This window comes from Bacillus rossius, chromosome 7, assembly GCF_032445375.1.
Source record: "Bacillus rossius redtenbacheri isolate Brsri chromosome 7, Brsri_v3, whole genome shotgun sequence".
Classification (NCBI taxonomy): domain Eukaryota; kingdom Metazoa; phylum Arthropoda; class Insecta; order Phasmatodea; family Bacillidae; genus Bacillus; species Bacillus rossius.
The window spans coordinates 55,308,586-55,335,257 of NC_086335.1; the positions used below are offsets into that span (position 1 = coordinate 55,308,586).

General features: G+C 37.1%; 1 protein-coding gene across 1 annotated transcript in view; it reads right to left on the reverse strand.

Moving 5' to 3' along the window:
• Window positions 1-1,705: 1,705 nt before the first annotated feature.
• LOC134534061 (protein wings apart-like) overlaps window positions 1,706-26,672 on the reverse strand; it is a 36,549-nt gene continuing 11,582 nt past the window's right edge. Inside the window, 12 exon segments of the mRNA XM_063372049.1 lie at window positions 1,706-2,853; window positions 3,301-3,402; window positions 7,807-7,895; window positions 8,703-8,885; window positions 10,983-11,082; window positions 13,222-13,337; window positions 15,135-15,357; window positions 16,295-16,510; window positions 17,273-17,521; window positions 22,758-22,838; window positions 22,840-22,879; window positions 24,376-24,503. Of these exon segments, the coding sequence (XP_063228119.1) occupies window positions 2,689-2,853; window positions 3,301-3,402; window positions 7,807-7,895; window positions 8,703-8,885; window positions 10,983-11,082; window positions 13,222-13,337; window positions 15,135-15,357; window positions 16,295-16,510; window positions 17,273-17,521; window positions 22,758-22,838; window positions 22,840-22,879; window positions 24,376-24,503 (1,692 nt within the window). The 3' untranslated portion in view covers window positions 1,706-2,688.

The window sequence follows — 26,672 nt, forward strand, 5'->3', positions numbered from 1 at the left end:
CTAACCGGAATACACAACTGATGTTCTATGCTGTCAAAACATATTAATCTGGAGGGTAAAATTTTATTCATATGTGTAAACAACCACCAAAAAGAATAATCACCCTGTCAGTATTCAACTTCAAGTCAAAACATAACCGCTAAAAAGAATTTCGCTGTACGAATTTTTCTGTAGAGACAATTTCCTTGCTTGAGCGAAGATAAGACTCCACTATGAAGCGCGACCTTGACAGACCCTTCGTTTCTTCGGCCTCCTCTCTCGTCCTCCCTCTACACCTCATTCTTCCCCCTCCCCTCCCGCAGGCAGGGCCAGCCGGCTGGAGCTCCGTTGAACCACCTGGTTCCGACAAGCGCCGCCCTCAGCGCCACGTCGCGGGGACATTCTTCCCGGCGGCGAGAGTTTTACACGCAGCACTAGAACTGCCTCTCCAGAGGGCGTGTTTTGAGTCGCGCGTGTGTGTGTGTGTGTGTGTGTGTGTGTGTATATATATATATAAAATATATGAAAATATATACATAACTCAATAGTGTTCTGCCAATTATGTTTTCATTTTCATTTAAATTTATTCTTTAAATCGCTCCTGAAGTAGTCCAGCAATGATCAATGGAAATTGTCAAAATTAAACTGTAATTTTGACGATGAAATTTTTTTTTGTTACTTTTATGGGTGCAGAAACCTATTCATACACTCGTTTCTTGAACTATACTTAAGTTTAACATAATTATGTGTTTTCTAAATAATTCTGGCTTGGAATAAAAATAAATGCATTTAAAATGACATAACTCAGTAAAAAAAGTTTATTAAAAAAGATTCTAGGTATATTATGTCTTAAAAAGAAGCATCAAAAATAAATATGTACAGTTAAATTAGTTTTGTCGTAATATTTTCCATGCACCAATCGCCTTAATGTTTTTCTTGTTTGGAGGTTAGTTTTTATGAATTCATTTTGTTTACTTACAAATTTGGTTATGGTTGGACAACCATGTGCAATAATGGATAAAAAAAACAGAAAGCCATATCTTTTACCACAAAACTGAAAATTATATATGCTGTTGATCAAGGATGCAAAAAGGTCTATACTTAGCTAAAAGATTTAGGCTAACTTGCACAAGTTTTTGCCCTTAACATCCCGAATTCAACTATATTAACTATACAGCTATTTATTTTTGTAGTACATAATTTATTAGTTTTGAATTTACCTCGTTAAAAAGAAACCTCATTATAACAAACACACCCAAAATCAGTGCCTTCAAGTGTGTTATAACAAGGTTTTACTGTATAACATTATGTGTTCTGTGCTCAACACAGAGAGCAACATATTACTTTTATGCCAGGCATAAATACCTATGTATTATTATCTTTCTAAAAGAAAATTTAAACATTTGAAATATTAAAATACTTTGCTATTGAAATCTGTTTCCTATGTAGCAAAATCTATGACGTACTGAATGATGTTTTCAGAAACAGCATCAGTCAACTTGTGGACATAACATTTATGCAAAATTTTTGAAATTTGTTGAAAAACTTTAAAACTAACCAATTAATACTTTTTTTTTTTGGGGAAGAATTTCACACTTAATCTTTTTATGGTGTCCCTACTGATCAGTCACTGACAGTGAAGTACACACACCCACATGCTTGTTCTTGGTGTTGTTACCTGTTTAACCCATTGTGTCGTGGTTGCAGGAGCATATTAAAAAAAAAGTATGGATATTGCATTTATCAGCTGCTTCTGAGTCATATACAAAGATATGTCTGCATGCCTTAGTGTGATGATTGTGTAACAGTAGTAGGTTATCACTTAAAGCTTTAAAAGCAAAACAAAGGAGGAAGAATCAATCACTTTCAAACAGGGAAGCCATGAAAAGTCAGGAAACATCATAACTGGGATAGTTTGACAACAAGAATAAAAATAACAAAAAGTAAAGCTCTTAAAACTAGCAGAGTTCTCTACATTTCAACTTGCACATTTCCAATGTTAGGGAAAGCAGTAATTAACCTCAAGTTCATCTTCACAGCTCATTATGTAGTACTGAAATGCAGTGATTAAGGTAGACATAATAAATATTTAATTTAAACTTATTACATTTCACCATTAAACACAAGTGTATGTACAAGAGAAACGTGTCTGTTAAAATGTGTGCAGGTATTTTGCGACGCCACTGTCGCAATGCCAAGTTAAAACCAACCATAAACAATCCAGATGATGCCAGCGTGACAGGGAAGTAATTAACAAGTTCATTTGTACCAGCAAGAAGCAAGAGAAACATCATCCTCTTAATGCAGCTTGAAATATTTTTTTACAAAGGCTTAGTCACTTTACAGCTAAAACTTGATACGTACAAAATCTAAAAATAATGGCATGAGAATCACTTAGTCATAAATTGCAGTTTTATACAAGTGAGAGCTATATACATATACATACACACTATTAAGTTATTTATGCAGCCACAGAGAGAGAAAAATCGAGTGCGGCCAAGTCTTCTACCTTGACATAAATCTGGCTGTTTCCTAAGTGCCCGTACCGCGACAAACAGGTGCGATCGCATCACGCTGGCCAAACCAGCAGCTTGATGTCTGCCGGTCGCAACGTGCGTGCCGATCGCAATGACCACAGTGACGTAGCAGATCCCACACCATCACTCAGGGAGTTACTAGCGGTAAGCTGGACGGAGGTGCATGGCGGCACTAGGAGTCGCCCCTTCTCGATCCGTCCACGCACATCGATAGGTCCAGCTCGACCGACTGCTCTTGCTGTAGGCCCCCCGCCAGCAGGGCAGCTTCCACGTCCGACTGGGTCAGGTAGTTGATGACTCGCTTCGTCTGAGCTATGCCACGGCTGCTCCCCACCGCCTGCCGAGCAAATGCGCACGAAAATAAATACCATTTAAAGTGACTGCATCAATAGTCCCCAGCATTCATTCTGCATCACAGCGAAACACTCGTCTTCAATAACCAATTTATTCAAACACCTCACTTTAAATTGAAACAGCATTTGAGAGCACATAAGTACACATCAGGCTTCAAAAAATATACCATCAACTAAACTAGGTACGTGAAAACTTATGCTTATGATGCTACAGAAACTTAATTTTTAAAATACTAGATTTAATGGCATTCAAGGATTTGACAGGACCATCCATAATTTTTAGACTACTAGGAAACCTTCCCCCCGGATTTAATTTTGTTCTTAGAGTAAAAAGTTACTTTCACAATGTTGTATTTTATTACATCGTTGTTTTGACCCTACTGGCCAACTGGCTCAGTTGCAGAACAGAAGTAAGGATGCATGGCACTTACCGATGCAGTCAGGTTCATGAAGTCGTATACCTTCTGCAACACAGACAGCATCAGCTGGAAGTTTCCCTCGGGCAGACATTGTCTCACGTACAGCTCGTAATCCTGGCACACAAAAAGGTACTAGTATGAATGATTTACCTCAATACTGTCGCAATTATTATATATAAAAAAAAGTTTCATTCTTATGTCTAAATCATCCGTATATCAGTGTGTCTCGCATGTAAGTTACCTGATGTTCACTACAGTCAGAAAGTTTATGAATTTTTTTCACAAATATAGTTACAGGCAAAGAAAAAATAAATATGGAAATTGTGCAATCAATCACACTAATAAGTAAGCCTGTGTGGTTCCCCAATATTTTGGTTTCGATTCCTTCAAAATACCCAATCCAAAACTGACTTTTCAAATCTTCGGTTTGGGTTCCATCATTTTATACGGTAATAGAAGTTTATGGGCAACATCTTACATGGGAAAAAAAATAACACATGTTTTATGGAGAAAATGGTGGGACCAAAACATTTGAGAGTATTGAATGGGAACTCATATTATTTGGGTACATCTTACACGAGTTTTTGTTTACTTTATTTTCCAATTATAACTACCACACTGCCTGACAGCAATTTTAAATTAAAACAGATTGCTGTTGCACGGTTCTTTGTCCTGTGATCTTTGGCAAGGTCGTATTTAGTACATACACAAAGTACTCTGAATCTAACAGTGGAAACAAAAACATAATGCAATTTTTATGTGAAAATTTTTTTTTAAAATTACGACGCCCTACAATAACAGTGCGACAATTACACAACTGCAACGATTGTCCAATAAAACACAGTATTATGGCATCACGATGAGAGCCGAGGGATGCGGTAGATGTAATGTATCAGTACGTTTGGTGGCAAAAGGAGGACTAGAGGTCAGGCAGTTCAGAATTTGGGAGTTTTAGGCCATGATTGGGGAGAGGGCGGGAGGAGAAGGGGAGAACAAATTTAACAAAGAAGTTTAAAAGCGGAGTCTAAAAGCAGCAATGCCAGGATGCTGCATAATTGCTGTTTAAAAGCGGAGTCTAAAAGCAGCAATGCCAGGATGCTGCATAATTGCTAAAAGAATTTAGGCGCGGGAGCACAGGGAAATATTTTTGCACGAGCAAAGCACAGTGCTGAAGTCAGTCCTAGAGGTAGGGGGGAGATAGAGTGGCGTGATGTACTTTTGCACTGAAAACAATAAAACAAGAACGACAGCTGCCGCGCAACATGATGCTGTGGATTCTGAGGCAATAGATTTTCCTAGATAAATCTAAAATTGATTACACAAATTAAAAAATTAAAAACATGCTATAAAATTACTTAAAAGCAGCACAGTACCTTGCCTAACCTAACTGATCATTCTACCATTTGGCAATTTGTAATACAGCTAACGTAACCTAACCACACCACTCGAAAAAGTCAATTACTGGTAAACACTCTTTTAGAAAAATACTCTAAAACATGTCAAAAAGTTTTAAAAAAGGAAATTTTGTATTTTTTCTGGAAAATATGCTTTCTTTCACAATTACTATCTAGGGAAGTTTTATAGTTCAAATCATTTAAAAACAAGAACATTGTTCAATTTGTTATCAATAGTTTCTCATTTTTATTACACAAAACAACATAATTTTCCATATACTGATTTTGTGAATCAATATATTTCATAGTTACTTATTATTAATTAATCTAATTTTATATAATTACATATTAAATAATTATATTTTTAGCCTTTCATTAGTAAATTCATGTTTCAATAAGCAACAATAACTAATGGGTTGCCCTCAAACAAATAAAAACAAGCTACAAATAAGAGTTAAAAAAAAAAGAGGGTATGTTCTGTTCATAAAATAAAATATAGGTACCCTATTTTATCGCATAATTGTCCCACCCCTACTTTTCAAACTTAATTTTAGAATAAAATGTGCGACGATTATGCGAGAAAACACAGTATGTTCATTTGCATTGTATGCTTTTCTCAGAATGAGTTTTTTTGGGTAATAAAATAAATTTATAAAAATTGTTTAACCAAAATGTTTTGTCCTGTATCGGTTCGGAATCGGTTAATGGGTCATAGTTGTATCGGCATATCAGTGATTTGCATGTGTTCATAATCGGTACAGCTCTAGTAAAGGCTGCTACATCATCTTGCTTCGTAAATAAAATATTGCACACAGTTTTCTCAACGACATTACCAAATGGATTAACAAAACAAGGATATGTGATGAATAGAGATGGTGATTCATAGCATTTAAAATTATAACATTTAGCATTTTGAATTTGAAATTGAGCATTTTGTAGCATTTTTGAAAACAAGATTTAGCCAATTCTCTCATTTTACATTACTGAAGAAAAGTATATTTTTAAAAAGCATTAAATAATACACATATTAATTATTAACAACCACAGAAATAAAGATCTAGCACAACTACAGCAGGTTTCCAAACAACATTTTAGCACTTATGAGTGCAATAAATTGAATACTTAAAATTACAATAAATATTTTTTAGCCGTGTTCATGGCCATAGTTGATGTAGAGTGCACAAATAATGTTATTGAAACTCGTTTTTTCTATTTTTGACGTGACGTCTTATAAATCGATGAACGCTGGCTGCACGCACGAAAAAGTGTCCCACTACGGATGTGTTCTGTTTGCTCATTGTACGCATGCGTGGCATCTCTCTTCATGCTCATTGTACACATGCGTGGCATCTCTCTTCATGCTCATTGTACGCATGCGTGGTATCTCTCCTCATGCTCATTGTACGCATGCGTGGCATCTCTCTTCCATTCGATTGGAACAACCATCGAATTGACTTTTCAATCATATTTTCGTCGTTTGAATTATTAATATTATGTAATTTAACGATCGTCCACCGATTTTCAGCACAATCGGTACGGTTATTTAAAAGTAATGTTGAATATTCAAATATGTTTTGAACCAACAATGGTGTTTTAAAGTTACACATAATAATTCAAATTACACCCGGGATCTTTTGCACGTTTTAAAAAATATTGTAACACATTATAAATAAGTTTGGTGTATTTAGGATGCGTATTTGTTATAAAATCGTGTTAATATTGTACCCCTATCGTGAACAAAGTTTTTATAAATATTTAATATTTATATATAACATTTGAAACTACATTAACTTAGTATGGCTTCCTGGGCGTGTGGTTAGCGTACCTAACTCATAAACTAAAGATTGTCGGTTCGATACCCGGCAGCTGTGAATTTTTTTGTACTTGTAAAAATAAATATGGCGCACGCAACAAGTTAAAAATATATTTTAATTAATGAATGCAAATAAAAGTAAATTTATTAATTCAATTGCACATTTCATTTCACTCCTTTGTATCCATACAAAATACGTAGTGATAATTCAATAAAAATGATTCAATTATATTCATAAAAGTATGAAGAGGTAGATTTTATCATGCAAAAGATTGAAAAATTAAAAAAAAAAAAAATTCTTCCTCAAAGAATATAATATTTTTAATGCCTAAATGGTTTGGTTGCAAAAACCTATTACGGCTCGGTCTCAGGCCGAATATGATATTTCCTTTTCTTCTGGATCAATCATTTCATCAATGTTTTGTTATGACGTCACGTTAAACTATCGTCCGTAAACCAACTTTACAGACAACCAATTTTTTTTGGTTTTTTCAATTTTCACCTTCTTTTGGTTTTCGATCATGCCAGAAACCGTTGCTTGCCATTTTACCTACTTTTTTTCTCATCCGATTTCTCGGTGAATCTTATTTTTCAACCTGATGTCCCTCAGATTTAATGTGCTTTTAAAGTACATCTTTTTTTTTTTTCCCATTCCAGACGGTGATTACATAAATTGCACATTAAAATATTCGTATCACTTTCGTAGAACTGTTCACTTTTGTATTCATTTATGCGACCGCGAATGGAAATTACGTTTCGTCCCATTTTTTTTTTTACGAGAAATAACATTAAACAACACATTCATGAGTATGCACGTATTTGTAAACACACCACCTTCCACAGACTACACAAGAACACGGCTTTCACGCGAAACACAGCCAGAAAATGGGCGAAGTGAAGCATGATGTCGTAATATGGTGGCCTAAAAACTTGTACTCTGCAAGATGACGGACAATCTTCCAGCTAGTTGTTCTTTGCTCTGTTTACAATCGTGAGGCACGGATGGCCATTCTTCATTCATATTTACGAACAATAGTTGTTGTGAATGACGTGACATTGAGATACTTGTGCTGAATACGCCATAAAATGATGGTTTCTTTTGATACTGAACTGGGAATAAATATAATCGATAAATAAATTGTGTAGAGTGAAGACAAATCTACTTTTTTTACCTTGATTTCACATTTTTCTCGGAATAGTCTTGATTTCACATTTTATAGCGGAAAAAATATAATTTAGCATATTTTCGCATATATTTCACGAAAACGAAAAATCACCATCCCTAGTGATGCATAATTCATGGCAAGTCACCTTGTTTTCCATGATAAGGTATCCAAGCAGGAGGCTGACATAAGCTCCTATGAGTGTGTGCTCCATGTTTCGACCTGCCTTCTGCAGCACTAGACACAAGAAAGAGCATAGTAAATAGAAAATATTTCACAAAACACACACACAGAAAACAAAAAAAGTACAGGTAAAACATTAATTTTTTTTAAACCTTAAACTATTTTGAAATAATGACTACAATGATGATGAAGATTATGACTAAAATGATGATGATGATATTTAAGTTCAAATTTTAAATTTATTTGGTTATCATATTCTTTCCAGTCCCCTTCAATACTTGATTTTCTATATCAAAATGTTTTTTTTTTATTCTTAACAATTTAACCTGATAGACTTTGGAGGTAAAATGAGTGCTGGTCATTCCCAAGTTAATAGAAGTCATTCATAAGTTCATATGAGTCGTGTGAGTTGCAAATCACTGGCTTAACAGATGACACTTGGAAACAGTTAACGCTCATTGAATAACATTTAAGATAAAAATAATAAATAAAATAAAAATTTTTATACAAGAAAGAACAAATAGTTTGAAACTTGGGGCTTTAAAAATTGGGATGTTTGAAATTTGCGAACTTCTTGCACTAAACCAATTAACCATTTTTTTGTCGTAATTTTTTCCCTTTCATTTCAGTAATCTTTGCCATTTTTACAGGGCAACCTATTTGTAGAAGTCAATAATTTCTCAGTGCAGGTAATAAATTATGTACTAAGGCTTAATGAAATAAAATCTAAACCATAAAATACAAAAAAAAAATTGGTTGATTGGAAGATGACATTTTTCAGTTTCTACATCTCCTAAAAGGCAAATTTTAATAAAAGACCCTGAGGAGCACAATACTTGACAAAAAAAAAAGTGCACACACATTTAGCAACAGTCTCTTCAATGAACTCCTCTTGGCTCTTAGGTACAGTGGTTTCAGATTCTTCCTCCTCAACGTCTTTCTTGCCATCAAGTATGGCATCTGTCTTCACTTCCTCCTCTCTGGCCATCTCCTCCTGCTGGTAGAACAGTTGGATCAGCGCCATCACCGCTGACCTCGATACATCTGCAACATCCAGCACACACCGACCAGTAAAACATGTCCCGCTGTGTCGATAGTTCTCCTCTCTTACACTGTCGTAAATGTCTGTGAACTGGCATGTATTCACGTGATTGTCACGACAGGTTTTTGTAACGCTACTGTGGCTTTCAACTGCAACATTTCATGACAAACATTGCAGCATAATGCTATTGATAATGTAACAATAATCTCTAAAGATTTCTGCCATTACTCCAGCACAGCTCGATTTTTAAGAGCTAAAAAATCACCAAGAGTGGACTCGAAAGTATTATTACTGAACGAGACTCAACTCGACCCAAAAATTTACAATCGCCCATCACTAATGAATAGAGACCCCGAAAAATGGTGAAGCGCGAAATTCACGAAATAACGCGAAAATTTGATACTTTAAACGAATTTTGCGACTTTCCTTTGATTTTGACATAGTCGCGAAATTCACGAATTTTCGCGCGAAATTCACGATTTTTCGTACAAAATAATGTCCTTATGTCGTAAGTTCTATTTATTTACGCCATCATAAACATAGGCGTGAAATAAACATAGACTGAAAGACTAGTGCCGTGATATTATCTTAGTTTTGACACGTTACTGAAATTCACGTATTTTTATTACTCTGTTTACAAACAGTAAATATTGCCAACGCAAATGAAAACAAAATGTAAAAATTGTCAACAATCGATATGTGCGCACTACCAACATAACAAATTGACTCCACAGTTTTCGTGTTTTGAATAATGGTCGTTTCTGCCGCAAGGCGCACTTGTGGATTTTTCTAACCTAATTTAATCGCATCCAGCTAAGATGGCAGTCATTTTTTCGTGCACACATCTATGAGTGTTTACAACTACCGTCCACATTTTGTAAGTTTTGTGATACAATTGAATTTGTGGCTAAGATGCCGAAAACTTCGACAATGTTTGATCGCGAAAGAGAGATAAAATCGGATGATTTTATATTTTTGATCAGCGGGACAAAATTATGATGTGCAAGTTCTGCAACGTGCGGGTTGATTGTACACGCAAAGACACGTGCAAAAAGCATGTGGCAAATGACACACACAAAACAAAAAAGACAATTATTTTGTCAAGCATTCTACCGTGTCTAAACAAATCTCGATAGGCGACAGCGTGAATAAAGCAAACAAGCTTTAAAGTGCAGAAAACAAGAATTTTTTTTCTGATTTTGTTAATATGATGCTGTAAGTTTTCATTCCTTTGGAAAAAGCTGATCATCCAGCTATGAGGGAATGGTGTAACACCCATGTTGAAGGTTAGCCTTATTTATTTAGAAATGTTTTCCCCCTCTAATAAAAGTTCATAAGCATATGTAGGCCTACAATATTATCGATTAACTTACCTTTACTTTAAATAAATATGAAAGTACCTCAAATTAACAAACACATAAATAGGATGGATTGCATTGTGAAATGGTGAGCACACAATATATTTTTGACTGATTGATTGATGGTTTGACTCTGTAATCCAGCAGTACCTAATCTAGAAAAGGTTAGGTTAGGTTTGGCTAAGAATTGTTTTGAATAAATTAGCCCATTAATATTTTCAGCGATAACCTTATAAATGCTACCTATTTATAAGTATATTGTAAGTTATGTATACATTTTAGGTGCAGGGGATTTGCCATCATCAGCCAACACTCTTAGAGAAACTTATGTCCCAAAAATTGGCCAGGCAAATAAGGAAGCAGTAAGGCTATGAGGTTTTTTTTACACCGCCAATGGCATAATTTTTTCACAATTTTTTGGGGTCTCTACTGATTGCTTATTTTTACACCGATTCTTTGCACCGCTTGCTAATTTTTACACCGGTTTTTTGCACCGCTTTTGTCATTTTTTTGCACCGCTTTTGTCATTTTTTTGCACCGCTTTTGTCATTTTTTTACACCGAAATGAGCCAGTTTTATTTACCATTTTCTGGGGTCCTTACTAATGAATAGTATTAAAATTTGTAGGGTAATTAATCCTCTGATTTTCACTGCACTCAATAATCAATTTAACCTTTGTAGTTATTATGCAGTATTTGCAAAAGAAACATACTGTTATGAATATGAATTAAAATATCTTACCTTCAACCAATTCATCAACATCAGCTGGTGCATTAGCTTCAAAAAGAAGTTTCCTATTTGCTTTACTATGCTCCACAAGGTTGATTAGTAGTATGAGTGCCTGAAAAATGTAATTAATTAAACATTTAAAGATTGTACAGACACATAGATATACATAGTATACAAACAAACCAAAATGCCACTGAGTACATAAATTAAGAAAAGGTGTGTATGAAAAAAACAAGTGACCACAAAAAATGTACAATACTCAGCATTCTGCTGTCCTGCTTCTTACTTCAGTTGGCAAAACTACATTACTATATTTATATCTGTCAAGTGCCGAGTTAACTACATTTGATAGCCTGCACTCTTTCGTGGTAAGTGTGTACTAAGACGATAGTTACGCGTTAGTTCACGTCACAGATTCAAGTGGCTTGCGTTCGGGTCACAGATTTTGTTTTTCTATTTAAAGTTGAAGAAAGGTTTTTGTTGCATAAATTATTAATATAAATTGTTTGGCGTGCTCTTGTATACTCCACCTTTTTTTAAATAAACGTACTTTCCATGACAAGTTTTGTTTTTATGAATAATTTTACCTAACAAAAAATTTTTTTTCCGCATAATCGTCGCACCCCTACTTTTCAAACTTGATTTTTGTATAAAATGTGCGACGATTATGCAAGAAAACACGGTAGTACCGTCAAGCTATCGCGTCATGTTTAATTTCTCGGAATACACATTTTAAACATGCACTGCGGGAAACTTTAATATGAATATATTGATGGATTAGAAATGACAATATTTAAATTCGGTTGAAAAATTATTTTAAATATTCACAATTATTTTTGATATTCGACCTCTGAATGCAAATAGTATATTACTGTTCTTAACAACTATTCGTGTTTACAAATATTCACACAACCCTAGTAACATTTGAAAGTAAATTGTTTGATTAATGTAATATTTTTTGTGTGAATAATCTAAAATTGTGTCTTAGTCAGAAGATGGAAGTCACTGTGCTCAGTAAGTGATTCGGTAAAGAAGAATAAAAAGTTAAACTAATAAAACATTTTTGAGTGTGTCTATTTCTTCTAGGGATGGTCGGGTACCCGAAATTTCGGGCAGTGTTTCGGGTATCAAGTATACCCGAAATTCCGGGCGGGTATTTCAGTGCCCGAAAATATCGGGCACCTTGGAAAACGGCAATACCGCACGGCGCAAGTAAACAAAGCTTCTTTTTTTTGGAACGCGCGGCAGCTGCAGGAACATGCCACGCCGCCGCCGTCCCGGCACCAGCCGGTGAAGTGAGTGTGCGTGAGAGATAAGATAAAGAAGGTGCCCGGTCAGCAAGTGTGTTTGTGGGAGGGGGAGACAGATATGAGAGCGAGCCCTGCAGCAAGCGGAAGTGGTCAAGGTCATTTACCGTTACTCTCGTTGGCTGACTAACGATGCAGCTGGTCGCCCGCCTCTCACACACACACACACACACACACACACACACGCGCGTGCGCGCACGCACGGCGGATGCTCACTGCTCAATAGTCACAAAGTAGTGTTCAAGGCCGGTGGAGCTGCTTGCTGTGCGCGAGAAGGATTATAAGCTGACTTTAATTACACACATTGTAGTTGCGTGGCATTTGCAGAAAGTGGTTGTGAATTGTTTCTATTTAATTCATGTCATTATTTTACCAAAATGGATACCAGTGGAAGTGTAGGTCAATCAGCAGTGACAATGAACCTTCAAGCAGCTACCCAAACACAATTTAGTTAATAAGCACTTTATTTCCAAGATTAATATGCACTCTATTTTTTAGTTTAATGTTTAACTTTCATATCAAAGCGGTATAGTAAATAAATAAAAACAGTTCAGAATGCAAACTTAAGTACGACTATTTTATGTTCAAAATTTATTTCATTAACTGATTTTGATGCCCGACCGAGATTGCCCGAGCCCGAAAATTTTGGACAATTACCCGCCCGAGCCCGCCCGAAGTCAAATTTCTCTGCCCGACCATGCCTAATTTCTTCCACATAATATCAAAAGTAATAATTTCCAAAAATTAAATGAAACAACCAAATGGTGTGTGAGAGTGAGCATTAATAATGAATTTAGCTTAAACTAAACTTTTACTAAATGCAAAACCTCTTGTAGGGATATGAAATAATAAACTTTAAATTGAGAATTCCTTTAAAGTGAAGTAGTACTTTGTAATGAAGTTAAACTGAATGATAATATTGTTAATGATATGTGTGAACTTACCAACACCAATAGATCAAACTTCTTTTCCTCCGGCACGTAATCTGGAGCTCTCAGCAAGACGTGAAGACTGGCACTCATGATGCCCTTCTTCTCGCCAGCCAGTGTACTGCCATACGCTGACATGCATTCACCAACCAACACTTTACAACACATCACAGCAATGAACCTTATGCTTTTCCTAAAGACAGCGGAACCTCATAATTGTTGGTTATTGGTGCAAATGAAAGGGATGGATGCCATTTCCAGCTGTGGTCTTGACTTTGTACTGAATGAGGTAAACATGCAATAGCAGTATTACAAGACTGTCTGGAATTATAAACAATGAAGCAAAAAATCAAAGGTGGACTGGGTTCAATGCATAGCATAGATTGGCAGACATGGTCCCTCATCTTCTACAACATGTTTTTATAATTATTTTAACTTCCCCGTACCTTCCCTCCAGCAAGGAACTAGAATACTGTCAACAACGACCCTACCTCTAGAGACAATGTAGTTTAAAAAAAAAAAAATAAGAATGAAAGAAGGTGGCGTATAAAATGTTACATAAATATTACGTTTATGTATGGAATACTATTATATTACTGAAGTGAGGTTACAATATTACCCCAGTAATGCAGAAGTCAAGATTGCATACCAACCTCTGCCATTTAATTAGGCACACCTGATAAAAGTTTCTCAGCTGGAAGAGGGAGAAAGTGAAGTTGACTAAATAGGAAACTAAAATAGAAAACTGGGTTCAACAATAGCATGCAGCTCTTAACACACCCAAGGACAGAATAAGCTTTAACTGATAGAAATCATCTAGATCCACCATGGCGAATTATAATCTAAGGAACAACTACTGGCTCATCTAATTATGTATGATACTCAGTCCCCATTGGCTCACTTACACATGACAGTGTGTGAATGCTTCCACACATAATACCTTTGCATGGAGTAATAAACAACTGGCAGAATGCTTGTAGCTATACTAATCAGACTTATCTTTCACACGTACATCCTTACTTCTTTATGCCATAGCTTTAATACCTTGCAGTGTTTGTTTGTTTATAGGGTTTTACAGTTATTCAAAGAGGCTTAAGGGCAGTAGAAGCTCATACATGAGTTATGGTGAGGTGCTGGGATTGAACATGTATGTAACACACGGGGAAACACGGTCATCCAGGAAGAGAGAAGGGGCAAGTAAAGATTGGACACATTTGGAAATGTACCCATGATCTAGCTCACGCCCAACAACCAGCCATTGCCTTGCAGAGACCGGTCACTGCGAAGAACCTCAAGATGCCAGGGTACCACCTCTACCACCCGTACCAACAAAAACATGCAGAACCAGCTGAAGCCAACTCACTCAATAGTCGGGACTCAAACCCAGTACTTCCTGGCGAACCAACCACTGCACAGTCACCCAGTCATACAAGTCAACATTTCTTTTTGCCCACTGAGATCATCTACCCATCATTCTCGTTAATGCGGACTTGTTTGGAGCAGCAAATACATGCCAACCTACCACTGCTTAGTGCCACAGACTGAATTAACCACCATTTTCATTTTACAAGCCAAAAGAGCTGAGGGGACTAGCTATGCAATCTTCACAGTTCACGAGACACAATTGTGAGCAAGAGTAAGATTTTTTAAACACAATCCGAGCTAAAGTGTAGTCCAGTTAAAATGAACATTTATCAGTTCTTCCTAAGACTTTTCGTAATGTGTAATAATGTGTGTTAGGTCAACAGTGAGGGCATCTATACGAACTGCCGTTTTTAAGTCGAGCTTTGTGCAGTTGTCGACAGAAATGCCCAGGTCTAACTCCTGGTCGGCTTTGGGATTTTCCTCTTGTAAAATTTCTCTCCTGGTTTCAGAAACTCTCTTCGCGTCCACACTGCACAGACAAAAGGCCGGCAGCGCGCACTTACAGAGGTTGTTGAAGTCATGGGTGAGGTTGATGAGGACCTTGAGCGAGGCTATGAGTGCCTCGCGCACCACCACTCCGGCTGACTCCTTGTCCGCAGCGTTGCTGACGGGATACAGCTGCAGCTCGCCGTCGCAATGCCGGAACAGGCGGATCAGCGTGTCCACTAGCACCCCGTCCTGGTGCTTCAACAGGTACTGCTGGTTCTCCTCGTTCTGATGCGTGATCTGCACCAACACCGACAACACCTCTTTCAAACGACTATCTAAATCAAATAAGAAGATCCGAAGCCTGCTCATATTGTCCAGTACCAAAAATTTTTAAGCAGACACTGTGCAGTATACCAATATATTTAATATATTGTTACAATTTGTTAAATTGTTTTTGTCCCACAATTTTCCTCGTCGTCACTGGCACAGCAAGATCAGAGTTGACAACCATTACCAGTACTTTATTTACACCGGGATGTCTCATTCCTCCAGCGCTGGTCGCCGTTTGTTTACATCACTCCCACCCCCTTCACCAATAGGACGTTTTTCCCTCAATTTGCCCTTCTTGACTCACCTGTTCACGCAAGACTCAGCAGTTACACCCTTCAACTACATTTTTCCAAGCCAAACCTGATGACACTAGTAGTTCTAGTATTCCCTTGTTTTTTCTGGGGTGGGGAGGTAGGTTTTGGATGACTAAGGATCCTTTCATTATTTCATAAACATAAAAACGTAAATATGTACATGTTTTTATTAAATAAGTATTACAATAAGCTTCAATTAAGACATTTTGTTGTAAAAAGAATGTATGTGGGGATTAATCCATTTATATTTAACAATAATTATTACGTTATTAAAAAATTCACACCAGTCTTAGTTTAGTATGCATATCTTTTCAACTAAAATCATTTATGTATACTTAAGAATTTTTCCAATTTTACCCAAGAATTTTGGTGTCTGTCACCCAATAATTTTTAGACTTACTAAAGATATTTCTGAGTCTCTAGTTATAGATAGGACTAATTCTTTTCCCGATCTTCATCTCACTTGCCCGAATACAGGAAAATATTTTGAAAACCATCTTTGTTAAAGACTGTAAATTCCACTAAAATATTTTTATTTCAAAAGAACATGGTCTATGGTCCATTAAATTGCGGTAGTTGGTCGCACTCACATTCTCGAGCACGCGGAGGCACCTGTCGATCTTGCGCAGCTTGTCCAGCAGGGCGTCGGTCCACTCGACCACGTGGTCCCCGATCTGGCCGTAGCAGTCGCAGATGGTGCTGACGATGTGCTCGAGGCCGCCCAGCGCCCGCAGCTCCTCCTTGAACCACTCCCCCGCCCGGCGCGACGTCAGGCTCAGCAGGGTCTCCATCGCCAGCTGCCCCACCTTCGCAACCCCAAGCGACACTGCCTGCCCTGAGCCGACCACGCAGTTCCCGACGTGCCGCGACCACACTTTGCACACCGACAAAAACAGGGAAGTATGACGAACGGAATGTACGGCACGGAGCATGCTAGGAGGACAAACCACTAGCAAATGCTTTTAAGTCTATTTCAATATTCTTCTTTAACAGTCCCACAATCACCTGGCAATTGGAAAACTGAGAATCAATTAAAGAAAGTGTGAGTTTTTACTGTACAAATACCCACTGCAATTGAATGATGTTTGCATCTTTGGAGGCTGTTTGCTGTAGTTCTATGAATAGAGCGGATCACTAACGTTATGCTATAGTGCAAATGCTAGAATTGATTTCAATAAGTATGTAAAGTTGATCACTGAACAACGTAAACATTACAAAACTAACCACAGCTGTTTGGAGATCTCAGCCGATTCATTGACAGGTGACATTAAATTTAAAATTTTCTGCAAAATTTTATATTATTAGGTCAAGAAGGATTCTGCTTTGAACACGAGAAAATGCAAATGGAAGCATGCGAGTAACTAATATGGTACAAACTAAACAATAGCTTTGTAAACAAACAGAAAAATACAGGGAAAAAAAAGAAAGAAGGAAACAAAAATAATTCAAAATTCTGTACGAGGACACAGGTGTAAGAACAGAGGATGAAATGGAGTTTGGAGAAGACAAAAGAAAGGCAGCAGGAAGAGCGAGCTGGGGGCTGAGCGGAGGATGCAGCGAATACTGACGGTGATGTTGTCGAGGTTGAGGTGCTTCGCGCGGCCCTGGCTCTGGATCTCCGCGCACAGCTCGCGCACGCGCTGCTTGTTCTTGTGGAGCTGGGCGTCGCTCATGCCGCAAGCGTCGAGCGCGTTGCGGTGGCTGGCGTCCGACTCCAGCAGGTTCAGCATCAGCTCCAGGCTGTGTCTGTCCAGGTCCATGTTCAGCTGGTCCTGGCTCAGCACGAACATCACCGTCGCAGTGCACAGGCTCAGGCTCTGCAACCACGACGGCACTCCCGTCCATCAGCACCGCCTCCCGTACAGACTATCTTTGACAGTTCCAGTTCCATCACCTAATGTGGCAAGATACATGCCACTGATTCTAATTGTCCCACTGGGCAAGATATAATTTTTATTATTCCCCCCCCCCTTCCCCCTATAACAAAATGTGGCAAAAACAAACTCTATCCTTAATAAAATATCACATCAACTTTAACGAAAATCAAGGAAATTCTATCACGAGTAGGAAATTTTAGTGACCTAATAGATTTTTCTCCTACTTTATGGAGATTTTGCAGCTTTCAGTACCTAGCAAACAAGTAACTGATAATAAAAAAAACCTAAAAGAACACATTAAATTAGGGGTGAGCCGATGCCAATTGCCGATTATTATTATCGGCCGATTTTGGTCATTTTGTCATTTGCATGATCGGCTTCATGCATGCCGATCCTATTTGCTGATTGCCGCTTTCTGAAGACAAAAAAAATCTCTTTACGTAACACAAAAGCGCCGACATATTTTTTGCTTCAGAACTGTTGCTTGATGTTTTTAAGTAAAATTTACATTACTTACATGTTTTAATCTTTTCTGCAGAAAAAAATTAAGTAAAGTTATTCTTTAAAAAATAAACATATTCATGAAAAGTACGTTTGTTTAAAAAGAGTAAAGAAAAGTACGCCAAACCATTTAATACGTCATGCAACAAAAACATTTTGTTCAACTTAAAATAGAACAAAGAAAAAGCATTTCGCCGTTGTGTTGTCCATACTACTTGTTTATTTTCATCGTTGTGTTTATATGTTTGTTACTTTGTCCAGGTTTGTTTTCTGAACTATCGTCATAGTACACACTTTCCACAACAAAGTGCGGGTTATTAAATTTAGTTTACTCGACAAGAGAAAGAGCGCGCACGTTGCATGCGTACGGCAAGCTATCGATATCGATATTCGACGACGTGCGCTCGCTCTACATTGGAATCAATATAATTAAACATGAATAATGCCAACCAGATACATTTTCATATGCGATACGTAGCGGCGATGAAGATGAACAGATAAAGGTTAAAAGTTTGAAAAATCTTTAAAAGAAAATTTACATATCAGACAACTTCGTATTTCTGTAAATTTAATACGTAAACGGTAAAATCCAAATGAATAATAGATTTCAACTATAAAATACATAGTTTTATATGGGAAAACTACATACACAAAGCAGTTAGAATCTAACAGCAGGACCAAAACATATTGCGACGCTTTTATTCCTCCAAATTTGGACGTCTTAAAATAACGGTGCAAAGATTGTGTGATAAAACACTGGTATGTATATGGACGACTTGATTGAAAATCCATTACTAATCAATTGTGTAACAAACAACGATAGTTGACCTCAACTGTCTGGCGTGTTTACAAAAGTATTTTCATCACGTTTTTCATTTAGTCATTTTGTTAATGTTTTGAAAGTCAGAGTTAAAAATTGGATTTTATATTTTCCAGTTAAATATTGCATTTTGATTTTAAATGTCAAAGAAAAGCAGCTTTGTTTGGAAACATTTTACCATTGTTGTAGGTGATGAGGGGAAAGCAAGATGCAACCTTTGCAAAGCCGAAATTTCACGTGGTGGAAATTAGACACTTGGCTTCAACACCACAAATTTGTTGAGACATTTAATGTCATTTCATGACAGTGAAATATATTGTGCATATATATATAAATATTTTTACCAACAGTAATCACGTTTTATTTTTATGCAATACTTTTCAAGTAATTTGGAGCATATTTTACAACCAACTTAAAAAAGCACTAATCGGTCAGAAAAATTGGCATGATCGGTACCACATTTCTGGCATCGGCATGATCGGCAAATGTGGTGATCGGCTCACCCCTACATTAAATAAACTGAGCCTACCAGTGTTTTAAAAATGCCACTGCTTCAAGCTGAAACTTCAAACAAAAATAAAGTACCTTCTAATACATTTGAGTCTACTGCTTATGACTGGTTTAAATCACAGAATACTAAGCCTTTTTTATTTTATGGTTTTCGACTTTTTTTTATCTCAATACTTTGAATGATACCTAAAATACTTTCTAGGTAATGAAAAACTTAAAGAGTTATACACTTTTTAATAATATTTAAATCAAAATTTTAATTATTATATTTCCCGATAAGTGAATTTTTATAATAAACTATGTTTTACATAAATAAAAATATTTCTCATACACACTTTATATTATTTTATGTAATGAATATATTTTTAAACTCCAGTTCAGTTATCATTTATCATACACTTCCAAATAATAACCTTAGTAAATAATACAAATACTCAAATAAATTTTAGTTTTATGTTTATGAAAAATCTGACTCTGTGTGAATATTTTGGAAGCAATCTGGCATGCACAAAGCAAAACCATAGTCTTTGCACCACTGAGTTTCCTTCCTCCGTCTAGTTTACCACTGCTGGCTTTCCCACATCTGAAAAAACTTTAGAGTATCTAGTGGGGTTGTGTTTATTTTCAGTTGGCGGAATTTTCTTCGGAAAATGACGAGAAGTCAATAGATCCGTACATGAGGATGAAGATCGAACTTCTGCATCAGTAGCACCATACAAAGACAGCTGGTTCCCAAGAGCTTTCATCAAGCTTTCCAAAAAAATTTTTGTTGCCATTAGCCCTGGGCATTTTTTTGGGGTGGGGGGGGTGGGGGGGGGGGGAAATTATGATTTTACATCAAAATAAAACGAGAAATTTTTTTACCGCCATTTTATTGATTTTATTTTTAAAGGGATTGTAACAAAGTAATTGATCAACATTATCAATGTGTTTTGCTTACAGTGTAGTCAAAAACAATATCAGGTCGCATTTCCTGAGAAAAACTGCTCTTCTGTTTCCTGCTTTTTGCAAAACTGTCTCTAATGTAAAATATAATCACAAGAAACATACGTACAAAAAAGAGACGTGTTTAGAAGTAGGTAAAATATGTTTCAAGCACATTTAGTACGTTTGAATAATTGTCTGCAACCTAATGTGTCTGAATATTCAGACGATGTTCACACAAAGAATCAGAACTGCAGTCGTTAGCTTCTGAACCAGAAAAAGAATAAAATTCTTGGATTTCATAAAATTTGTAACTCTTGTGTGATCTTTACGCCATTTACACCGCAGCAAAAATCTGACAATCCCCCTGATACGATGCAGCATGCCTGAAGCCACTTCACACGTAAAACAGCATAGCACATGGCATCTAGTGGCAACCGATAGAACTACGATGACTGTGGAAAGCGTGCGTGACAATCCAAGCTTGTTTACGCTCGAGCAAGCACATATTCATGAAAACGTCTGCTCGAGTTAGGCCCAAATACCGTTCATTGCCACTGCCATCGAATAAGGCTAATAAAATTAGAAGATAATTTTAAATTTTATTTCATATCATAAACTTAAAAAATAATGCATATCATATTATATATTGTACATACAGTAGAATCCCTCCCGAACAACCCCCCTCTGGAACGACCATTCCGTAACAACAACCAGTTTTCGAGGAACCGTGAAAAAATTCGAAAAAAAAAAGAGTAAAATCGGATGAAAAACAAGTGCGCTACACACAATGTACGGCGCTGCGCGTCACGTTTTTCTTGGCGAGCGCTGTACTGTTGGCAGGCGCACGCATGGCTAAAAATAGATACCACCCCTCCAGAGTCCAGACTGGCCACCCTAGCGATAACGGTAAATAGTGGTGCGCATGCGCATTTCTGTTGCCGTCTCAATCCCGTGTCTTTGTCTTGTGGCTTGTTAGTGTGATCTTGCCATCGCTTCGGCCCATTTTTGTGTTTCGGCCGCTCTATATTTCAAACCACCCAGTTACGTACCATGTAAAATAGCTTTTTGGCCCGACCCTTATTTATAACAACCTCAGCTGTCACACTTTTAAAACCCAGGGAAAGTACTCTGACGTCCGCTTCCCTTCTCACGTCGGTTGGTTATTATGTCCGCCGCCCGTTAGCTCGCCTGGCGCCGAGAGACGTGTCTGGCAGGCATCCGGCGCGGCGGGACGAATGGTGACGCCGAAAGAGTGGGAAGGAGGGGGGGCGGCAATAAATGGATAAAAAATAAACTACCCACGTTACATAACGTTAGCACGATGTTATTTTAAAGCTGCCCAAATAAAGGACTGTTCTTTCCGTGAAACGGCTGAGGGGTTGGGTTGGGGGGGGGGGGGGGGGGGGGAAATTGGCCAAAAATTGGCCAAATTCTCTGGAACGACCGTTCCGTAAGTACGACCGTTTTTTCGGGAACCGTGAGGGGTCGTTCCAGCGGGATTCTACTGTATTTGAGAAGTAAACTTAAAATTGTGGTTTTAAAGTTTTTTTTAAGCATCTATGTTAAACCATAAACTCTGAAAGCTTATTGATTCTCCAGAAATCATCGATTTATCACTCATTTCTTGCTGTCTTTTTTTACCATTTCACCAGGCTAGAGATAGGTTACAATGCCTGGGTGGGGAAGAGCAGGGAAGACAGCCAATCAAAATGACTTCATAATCTGACTGCTAGCACCACCAATCTGCTACAGTGCATCCACGTGGCTGGCTGAAGGGAGGTGGTTCGTCAATTCCCAAACTAATGTCCCAACACATTCATCTCTTGCAACTACCAAAGCACCTTTCCTGAAACTATAGTTCATCTCAATTTCCACTTAATGCCAGCATTAAGTTCAGTAATTACAAAACACAACCCACCTCATCACAGTATGCAGCTCTAAGCAATAATACAATATTCATTTACATAATAATTAATTTTTTTTTTTAATTTAACACTCCCACTACTTAACATGACACCAAAATTCAGTATTAAGGACACATGACTCACACAAATCATTTGAAACACTTACATTTTAATGATGTCAAGTAGGGCTTGGATGGTACCAGTTGTTGCAGATTTCTAATATGCTGAATATGTACGGCCAATACTGCAAATAGGTACTATATGAAGTACCACACTTTTTTTTACTCACTAAAGAGTGAAAACTAGGTTACCATTTACAAACAAAAATTTTATTTACAATTCTTAGCAAATATTAAAACATAATTCAAGCATAGTAAAACTAAACAAACATGACTACATTAACAGTTAGTTTTGCAAACAAAGCTTTATTTTTTCGAGAATGATAAAAATTTAAATGGTGGTGTAGGGGTCAGTGTTGGTACACTACACGTCTAGAGCATCCCACAGCACAAACCTGATCTTTGGTGGCATCGTGTAAGGCACGGAAGAACTTGGTGACGGTACCGTGGGCTCGGACGTGCATGCGGAAAGCCGGGTGCCATGCACTTTGATGCTAAGGTGATGGCTGACAAACACCTGGGCAGTAAAAACACTCCAAATTATCGTGATCTATCCTAAACCACACCAAATTAAATTGTTTAAAAGTAGGATCCATTTTTATCGATGATTTTGGATATGACAAGTTACTGTATTTTGCATTATCTTTTCCTGGCCCCTTAAAAAATACCAAAAAAAAAAAAAAAAAAAATTCACTGACAAAAAAATGCACGTTCTTTCAATATTACATTTTTCACACACAACTGGCAGATATCTCTAGAACAAAGTTATTAAATTAAAGGTGTATATTAATACAATTAATATTTTTGTAATACATTTTTCTCAGTAAAATAAACACGAAAAATAGACATTAATATTGTGTTATTGACTTTCAAGTTCAAACAACAGGATTTTTTTAACACATGATGTAGATATTTTTTTAACTTATGGTAGGATGCACTCTTGTATTGCAATTAATAATTGTTTCTGTTTTTTTGTAACTTATGGCTACTGCTGGCTGTATTATTTACAGTGGTAATGATATAAAAATGAAATAAGTATTTAATGTGACATCCACTGTAAATGGGAATTTTTCAACTAATTACTACTATATTCCAAGTACAGACAATGCAATGTTTACCAGCTACAGTAGCATAACAAAAGAAAAGCTTTTAATAATACCGTCTTGTGAGTGTGAGACAGTAAATGTCATTACACGCGTCTTATTATTAAATGGGACTAAAGGAAATGATTAATACGTACACAACTGACTATTGTATTTATTAGCTGTATAACGGAGAAGTAAATAATAAAAATAATATATATATATATATATATATCAAGACGTAAGAAAGGTAATTTTTTTTTAAAATATTACTTTTATTACAATTATGAAATCTTAAAAATATATGTATCAATATTACCATGAACACAATAACATCATTACTCTTGTGATGCAAATATTATGCACTAAGTCTTATGGAAATGGAAATTTTGCAGTGACCAGTTTCAAAACAACTTTTTTTTAACTTAACACTCAGATTTTTTATTCCCTACTTTGAGCATCATCTTAAAGAGAAAAAGGGTAACATTGAAGTTATTTTACAGACAGCAGAAAACTAACGTTGGGGTTTTCCATCACAAGGTTACGTACTCAAGCTTTCAGTAATGGGACGTCCGAAACAAAGTGGGCTCCAAACCATTTATGTATGGACTCGGTGCTCATGAATATGAGTCACGCAGGGAAGGAGCATAGGCTTTAAACCCACAACTACCACTATATGAGTGAGGCACATTTGCTATCATTGCCATCAAGGACTCTCTGCAGACAACACGCAGTAAAGATTTTCTTGCCTCTCACCGTTATCGCCATTCCTATTTAAATTTATTTATTAAAGTATTCAAAGTATAAAAAAAGAAACTCTCTCATTTAGCCAGTAAAGTACAGAATTAACTAGTCACTCGAGCAATACTGAAAACAAAACAATTGGATTCAGAAGTTCATACAATACATGAATTATGTGAAGAGAACCTACCTCGTTCCAACCGGGTTGTCATCTTGCAGAGCATCCAGAATATACTCAACATCATCGTTGAATTCTTGGAATTCTCCAGACTCCTGAATCTGGTGTGCCTTTTTCACGTTGCGCACTACTGTGTAGAACTTTCAACAAACCAAACAATCAAAAATTAGCATGTCTACAAACAAGTGCAACACAGTACAATATGCTACTCTTTGTCACTGTTTAACTGTTTGAGTAACATGATGTTTTGTGATGCATTCATCTTTTGTGGAGGAAAGATTAAACATTTTTATTGCCTGGCTCAATAACTGAAAGATATGGCACTGAAATAAATACTTGGAATATTACACTAACTGGTTCACATAGTCCTATTTCATAATCATAGCTAAGGGCAAGATTGTTGGATATACACAATTTTTGCATAATACTGAGTTCACAGAATTAGGGGTTACAATCAATATAATTAGCAACAAAATTTTATTGTAATTTTTATTTTAAGGCTTTACACAGAAGTGGAATCATCATGTAAATGTAAAGGGGGGGAACAGAGACTAAGAAAACTAACACTTGACTTGTTTAATAAAAATATGGTTTTTAAAATTTCTTTATGGTAGTTTTTGTGTCTGCAGTGTATGCATGAATTAATTGAGGCGGTTAGAAGCAAAGGGGTGTAAGTGACAAAATCAAATATTTGGACATAAGTGCATCACATTGTAGTATAATATCCAATTTATTTGGTGGCAAAGGGATATAGGTGTGTGGGCTGACTGATGCTGCCTTCTAGTAACTGTTGGATGTACTACTTAACAAGATGTGATTTCTCTGTGGAGGCAAAGGGATACAAGTGCACATACACCTCTTTGGCTCCAAACCGTTTTAACACACACTTTAATCTTAGTTTCAAACATCCACACAGAGACACGTGTTCTACATGCGATGTACTTGACAGTAAGATTACACATAGTGTGGATCCTGACATAGTTAATAGCAGCATACTTAACAAGGAACTTCATTTGCGTAGGGCAGAAAAAGCAAGGTCAGCAAAGAGTGATGCTAAACAGCTGGCAAAAGATAGTCCTACCACAACAAAAGCAATATGCTTTGATCTTCAAAAAACTTTGCCTAGCCCAGATTTAACTTGCAATAAAATATACTATCTGCGGCAACTACGGACATACAACTTTGCTGTACATGATCTTGCTCGTGGACATGCTATAATGTACATGTGGCATGAAGGTCAGGCATCAAGGGGCTCACAAAATTGGTTCATGTTTTCTTAAGTATGTGCAGCAACTACCTCCAACTGTGAAGAATCTCATTGCTTTCAGTGACAATGCAGGGGGACAGAACAAGAACAAAAACATCATTAAGTTGACGTCAGCCGGGGCTACGCCCCATGAGCCTAGTCAGTCTCCGTTTCCTCAACATCCCCCTCCCCTTCCCTGGCATTTGTACCGCCATGTACGTAGTCGTGTGTTTGAATTGCGCGCCACGAACTACCACAAGAGGGCGCTTAGAAGCAGTGCGGCGGCCCCTAAAATTGCTACGTTTTAATATTATTTGTAAACCTTTTTGTTTGTTTTCGTTCATCTTTGCCCCAGTGTTGTGCAGTTTACTTGTGTATTCTTTAATTTAAATGTGTTACTTGAAAGAACCACAGACGTTGCCCGGGCGGACCCGAATAGGCACGGACTTGGACGAGAGTAGGAATGTTTATATAAATTATCATTAACTAAGTAAATATTAACGGACTTTAATTTGCCAGTAATTTTTATATATTTTTTAATGTTAATCTGTAATTTATTTAACTTTCGCCGGGGCACGGAATAATAGGATGTAATAACGGTAATTGTGTTGGCGCGGAGGCGCCATGTTGGTCGAGACGAGCAGAGCTCTCGCCCCAGTCCATCTTCATCACTGACTGAGAGCAGACGCGCCAGCACCCCGGGGACCTCAACCGTTGTGAACCACTGACCAAGTAATTCTGTATCGTTAATTCTCTCTAAATCTCTTTCGTTCGTTATCCTCGGGGCAGCTCTCGGTCAGCGGGCTGCATTAATAATTAATTGTCTCAGTCGAGTTTTTTTAACCATCGTGTAGTAAGCATACTTGTAGCATGGCCACGTGTGTGGACCATGCCTTCACCTAAGTCGATTCGTGCCTCAGGCTTTTTAACCGTGTAAAGTGTAACGTGCGTGGAGGGAACGTGTTAGTAAAATTAAATCTGGGTATAAATATAAACTGAGTATTTTATTTAACCACGTGGTGAGTGAGCCTACTTAGCCTAGGAGTGTGGCGTGCCCGACGCC